The sequence below is a fragment of the Anneissia japonica genome, unplaced genomic scaffold (genome assembly GCF_011630105.1).
Source record: "Anneissia japonica isolate Jap-2015-1 unplaced genomic scaffold, ASM1163010v1 scaffold287875_len126108_cov110, whole genome shotgun sequence".
In the NCBI taxonomy this organism is placed as follows: Eukaryota; Metazoa; Echinodermata; class Crinoidea; order Comatulida; family Comatulidae; genus Anneissia; species Anneissia japonica.
In genome coordinates this window covers 28,336-35,259 of record NW_022701482.1, presented here as the reverse complement: position 1 = coordinate 35,259, position 6,924 = coordinate 28,336, and the positions used below count along the sequence as shown (strand labels likewise).

The following is a 6,924-nucleotide window of genomic DNA, read 5'->3' as shown; positions in this document are numbered from 1 at the left end:
ATCTTTGTAAGCGCATAAGACAGTGCAAATTATTTCTGTGACAGTCTTTTGAAGTGTGTAAAGCTGCATTTTATCCCATACATAGTCAAAATATTGGGGGGATGATACAATGGACCATCCCCCCCTTGTCAAATATTGGGGGGGATATATCCCCTCCATCCCCCCGGGATCTACGCCTATGTTCAACACGTTGTTCTGTCGTAAACGCCCCGGCTGCGATTTTTTTTCCGTACGAAACATTTACATGAAACTCCACTCGGGCCGTCTCGACTGAATCGACCCGAAAATCTCATTGCAGAATTCAGGTCAAAAGGTCATCAACAGATAAACGTCTACAGAACAACTGAGAGAACGTCGCTGTCTAATTTTTAAAAATACATTGATGTTACCATGTTAATACCAATGGGTCGTTTAAAATGACATATAATATTTGATTAAGCTGCACGAGTAATGAAAAGTGTTATTTTAACTTGAGTTACATACTATGACAATTTTAATTTTTTAGTTAGGCCTGGGTTTTGCATAATTATATATAAAAATGAGCTAGTTATTAATATTAGGCATAGTAATCGGCAGGTTCTTGATTACAAGGCTAGACCAAGTTAATTATTATTACCTGTACGTTAAGGGGAACTTAGACAATGGAGGAATTATAGAGAACAATTTAAAAAACGACGTTAAGGGGAAATAACACAAAAGATATTCCCCTTGGGCTATTTATTATAAGGCCTACTAAATAGTATCTGTGGGTTCTTCATTACAAGCCTTGGGACAAGGTAATTAATGCTGAAATTATTATTATTTATTATTATTATTATTGTTAATTATTATTACCTGTACCTCAAGGGGAACTTAGACAACGGAGGAATTGAGAACAATTAAAAAAACGACGTTAAGGGGAAATAACACAAAAGATATTCCCCTTGGGCGATTATTATTTATAGGCCTATACAGTAGTACGGTATCTGTAGGTTCTTCATTACAAGGCTTAGGCCAAGGTAATTAATGCTGAAATGATTATTATTATTATTATTTAACATTAATTACATTACAATGATAGTTTGGACAAGTTCAATAACGCCGGAATGTATATTATTTATATAATAATATTTCTCTTATGCGCTCTATTTTTCATTTCATGCTTCAATTTTGTTTTTTTCCCCAAAAAAATTTCAGTCAATGTCAGTATGTTGGTGTCAGCCTATGACCCTAGGCCTAGTTTAAGGAGGGGCCTAGGTAAGACCTCAACCTGTCAGCGATTTTTTTTTCCGTACGAAACATTTGCATGAAACTTCACTCGGGCCATCTCGGATTGACTCGAGTGAGTACGATACGAGGAACAAGAGCAGACACTTCGCAATGTCGTGACGCTCGAGTTTTACTATTATTGCTCTTTCTATGTTTACCTGCGGTAGGCCTATGAAATTTCACGGAATTATATGATGTACGTCACTGTGTAACTAACTGTGACCTTCTTAGACGTTATTAAATGTTAGTATATTATCTAAAACAACAACAGCTAGTACCTCCTGTTATAAAGTGTAGATAGGTACAGATATACCAAAGGTTAGAGAGAAAGAGGATTTCTATAGGCCTAACTACAGGCTGAGGTCTTACCTAGGCCCCCTCCTTAAACTAGGCCTAGGGTCATAGGCTGACACAACAGTCACGCTTCACATACTGACATGGACTGAAATTTTGGGGGGAAAAATGGGACAAAATTGAAGCATGAAATGAAAAATAGAGCACATAAGAGAAATATTATTAAATAAATAATATACCATTCCGGCGTTATTGAACTTGTCCAAACTATCATTGTAATGTAATTAATGTTAAATAATAATAATAATAATAATAATAATAATAATAATAATAATAATAATAATAATAATAATAATAATAATAATTTCAGCATTATTTACCTTTGGCCTAAGCCTTATAATGAAGAACCTACAGATACTGTACTATTTACTAGGACTATAAATAATAATCGCCCAAGGAGAATATCTTGTGTTATTTCCCCTTAACGTCGTTTTTTTAATTGTTCTCTGATTCCTCCATTGTCTAAGTTCCCCTTAAGGTACAGGTAATAATAATAATTAATAATAATAATAATAATAATAATAATAATCATTTCAGCATTAATTACCTTGGCCTAAGGCATGTAATGACGAACCTACAGATACTATTTATTAGGCCTATAAATAATAACCAACTCAAGGGGAATATCTTTTGTGTTATTTCCCCTTAACGTCGTTTTTTTAAATTGTTCTCCAATTCCTCCATTGTCTAAGTCACCTTAACGTAAGGTAATAATAATAATAATAATAATTATTATTATTATTATCATTTCGGCATTACATGTAATTAACTTGGTCTAGCCTTGTAATCCAGAACCTGCCGATTACTACGCCTAATATTAATAACTAGCTCATTTTTACATTCATTTGGTGCTCTGCCATTTTGGCAGGTCTTATGGCATCCAGTATTTTAGAGCTGCCTATTCTCAGCTCTTCTCTTAATTTGAAAATAACTGTCATTCTGTTTCATTTGATCAGTGATGAAGAAAAACGCGCTTTTCCTTACTCTTTGTGCTTTTCCCAGAAAGCTTTTTTAGTTGGCCTACTTGTAGGCTTATGTAATTATGCAAAACCCAGGCCAAACTTAAAAATTAAAATTAACACTTTTCATTACTCGTGCAACTTAATCAAATATTATATGTCATTTTAAACGACCCATTGGTATTAGTAACATCAATGTATTTTTAAAAATTAGACAGCGACGTTCTCTCAGAAGTTATGTAGACGTTTATCTGTTGGTGACCTTTTGACCTCCTGAATTCTGCAATGAGATTTTCGGGTCGATTCAGCCGAGACGGCCCGAGTGGAGTTTCATGTAAATGTTTCGTACGGGAAAAAAAATCGCAACCTGTTAGGCCTCTTTCTCTCTAGCCTTTGGTATTACTGTACCTATCTACACTTTATAACAGGAGGTACTAGCTGTTGTTGTTCAACTGATTTCATAGGCCTACCGTAGTTAAACATAGAAAGAGCAATAATAGTAAAACTCGAGCGTCACGACATTGCGAAGTGTCTGCTCTTGTTCCTCGTATCGTACTCACTCGAGTCAAACCGAGATGGCCCGAGTGAAGTTTCATGCAAATGTTTCGTACGGGGAAAAAAATCGCGTACCGGCTGCTCTGCTGAGAGAGCGTGTAGTGGCAATGCTGCCCTAAAGATACTACATGAATTAATAAGTATATGAGTGAGTGAGTGAATGAATGAATGAATGAGTGAGTGTACGAGTGAATGAATGAGTAAATGAATGAATGAGTGAGTGAGTGAATGAATGAGTGTATGAGTGAATGAATGAATGATGAGTTGTATAGATGAATAAATAAAAAAGATTAATAAAACTAGCAGCAGTAATTATTATCATTATACAGTATGCATAAATAGATACTTCTACTTCTATGCTGCTACTTCTGAAGATAAGCCTGTTATGCAACCAAAAAAAAAAAGTTCTAGCGTTGTGCTCATAACAGCGGACCTTGTTTAATGTGCTTATTAATTAAAAATTCTTTGGTGCTAATAAAAAACGAATACATTTTGGTTTAGTTGGTGCTGATGGCTTCTATTTTGACATGTTTCAAGGTCATAGCTATTGGGTCCTTATATCTTCGCAACCACTGGTGGTAGAGAGTTGATTATGATGTCAATTTGTTTGGAACATTCATGTTTCTATCTGAATAAACCAATATCCATTATTGCAAATTATGTTATCACAATAAACCTTATTCAAAAAAGTGAGTGCTGGTTTTCATTTCGTATCTGCTTATCAATGTTATAATGACAATTAACATCATTCCCAACTATAATGTATCTGTGTGTATGACTTTTTTAACCAATATAACAACATCATAATGAATCACTTCGACTACTCTTGAACAACATCTTTACAAAAGTTGCAAGTTCGAATACCGCCAGAGTACTTTTTTTTTCATACAACTGAATTAAAAAGGTACATATACAGTGTTTAGTAAGGACGTGACATGATGGAACATCGTAGGCTACCCTAGATGTTCCATCTTGTCCTTATTAAACACTGTTTATGTACCTTTGATGATTTATATTACAATGCAATTTTAATGTAACTTGCAATGATAAAATACTTGATCTTGTACTTTTTAATCAAAGATGTGTATAAGAGACAGATATATATATATATATATATGCCATCGTCTCTCAATAGTTAACCAACTTTAAATAACGATGCTCCAGTGAAAAATAATTTGGGCTGTCAATATATTGCAGCAAATTATATAACGCACTAGACATGTGCGTCTTTGAGTAGAACAGTTGTTGGAAAGAACAAAGTTAACAAGGGTAATCCATTTACCTGTTTCCACATGGGAGGCTAGCGTCACAAAGAATAGTACACGCAAAGTATCCATTATAATATGAACCTTTCGATGGGCACACATCATTTCATATAATATGAAACTTCTGGTATATAGCATCGAAATGATCAGCTTTAGTGGTCCGTCATTAACTACAACCACTGATAAATTCCGCTAAAATTAATGAAAGATATAGCAATTAGTTAAAATACAAATATCGTAACAATATATCCACTATTATTACCGTCCATCTATTACTGTATTACTATTCCAGTGGGGTTATTTTTGCGTCAGGAGAAATAATACGAATGATGTTTTTGCTCAATACGTTACGAACAAAATCCACAAGTGATTCGGGTGGGAATCGAACACACGACCTCCAGATACTCATCAATACTATTAGCATTAGCATTAGTATTGTATTATTATTAGTCGTAGCAGTGGCAATGTAATGTAGTTTGATCTATATAGCCAGTGGCGTAACAATTTATGGGGCCCGGGGAAAAACATGTTGGGGTCGTTTGCATAACAGCAGTGGTGTACCTCGGGGGTGCGCGGGGACGCCCCCCACCACCCACAAAAAAATTAAAACAAAATCGCGCCCCGAGTTCAGTCTCCCCTCCCCAAAATCACCTTATTTTACAAACCAGCGCCCCTCGACTAATCATCGAGCTCCCCCACGTAATCTTCGAGCTCTCCACCAGCTCCCCAATTTCAAGATAGATACGCCGCTGTTGTCAACTGTCCCAATAGCTGGCTACGGCTTTGATTTTATACACATATTTTTCGTATGGGCATTTCCTTACCGTACATAGGTTACATGCTTAATCATGAAAGTTCCAATGAAGCTTTGACAATATAAATAAACATTATAAAACAGTTATTCAATCAATCGGATCCAGGGAGTACAGTTAACCCCGCAAAAAATAGAAAAATGAGAGAAGAGAAGAAAATCCAGAAAGAGCACGTTACGTAAGCCTTCTCCAAAACGAAATAAATAAATAAATAAATAAAATAAAAAATAAAATAATAATAATAATAATAATAGTAATGAAATAAGTATCATAATGGTCTAAAGAACAAAGTCTTAACACAACCCCCGCTCAGTGCTTTGCTTGTCGAATTCTTAGTAGGCTTATACACAATCGTGATAGGTAACCATTGCCATGTTTTAGAGCTGGGGCGGATTCTAGGATGTGTAGGGATGTAGCCGGCCAGGGCCCAATACATTATTTAAAAAAAAGTGTCGTATTCGTATAACTGGTCAAATGCAGGTGGTCGTAGTACGAGGGGTTCCATCTAATAAATCTGCCAAAAAGTGTATCTGTGGGATTTTAGTTTTTTAGAAATTACAGAAAAATTATCGTATTGTTGAGAAGTTTATAGTAGAATGCTGGCTAGTAGTGGGGGACCTCCTGGCCTGTCCGGATCCCATTTGAACTTGGATAAGGCCCCGTAAAGCACGTGCGTTACGCCACTGTTGAGGTTCGGTAGTAAATAAGGTCCGGGGCCCCTTTTGTGTGGGGGCCCGGGCCTGCGCCGCCGAGAGCGCATGGGCGTTAGCTCACTGTTATAGCGCTTCGTTTTTCTTTATTTTTTTCTTCAAAAATTGATAAGATCCTTTCTAATTTTGATGATCATTGAATTTAGCCCTACAAAATGTTAATTGTTTTGCATTATTTGACAAAATACAGAGATAGCCGTCGTCGTGTGCGGACGTACAATACAATTGCTCTCTAGCCCTACCGAACAACGTAAGCACGAACATCATTGTGGGACACGGACAGCTTCAACTGTTAACCGTTACCGGTACAACTAAAGCCTTTGAGCCTAGTGGAGTTACCATGGACTCTTAACGGAAGTTTGGCCTTTTAAATATTTTGTTTTATTATAGTGTTCTTTGTTATTACTATACTGTCGACATGAATTTATTTTTGCTTTTAATTCTGTGTATGACGGCATCGAACAATGGTTGCATGGTATGTTCAACATTTTTTATTCAGCAAGATAGCACTTCTCGGCATAAACCGAAATATTCTGGTAATAGTGTAAATTATTACTCTGGTTATACACATTCTGCTAGTTTTAGACCCGAATTAACTGTATACGGCGATGTGGAAAAGAATCCCGGACCACAGCGCGGTAAGACAAAAGAAAGGAATGCGGAAAATGCTGACACCAGGTGTGCTGAAACACGTTTCTATTATCAGAACTGTCGCAGCCTTAAAAATAAACTGGATGTGTACAGCACAGAACTGGTTAGTCATTTAATTGCAAATCGTTACCAATTCGTTGCATTCACAGAAACATGGCTTAATTCTAATGTTTTAGACGCTGAACTTGAAATAGAGAATTACACACTATACAGGAAGGACCGAATAGGCAAAAGAGGTGGTGGTATCGCGTTGCTTGCCTCAAACAGGTATGTAACTCGCAGACTTACTGATTTGGAAAATAAAAATATCGAACTAATGTGGGTGGAAGTAAATTTCTCTAATACGAAAAGACTCTTGATTGGTACGTAT

At 36.1% G+C, this 6,924-nt stretch overlaps 1 protein-coding gene across 1 annotated transcript in view; it reads right to left on the bottom strand.

Moving 5' to 3' along the window:
- Window positions 1-6,924, bottom strand: part of LOC117103555 (hyalin-like) — a 41,514-nt gene that overhangs the window by 19,902 nt on the left and 14,688 nt on the right. The window contains exon 2 of the mRNA XM_033244127.1: window positions 4,399-4,573. Within this exon, the coding sequence (XP_033100018.1) occupies window positions 4,399-4,573 (175 nt within the window). The remainder of the gene's footprint in view (window positions 1-4,398; window positions 4,574-6,924) is intronic.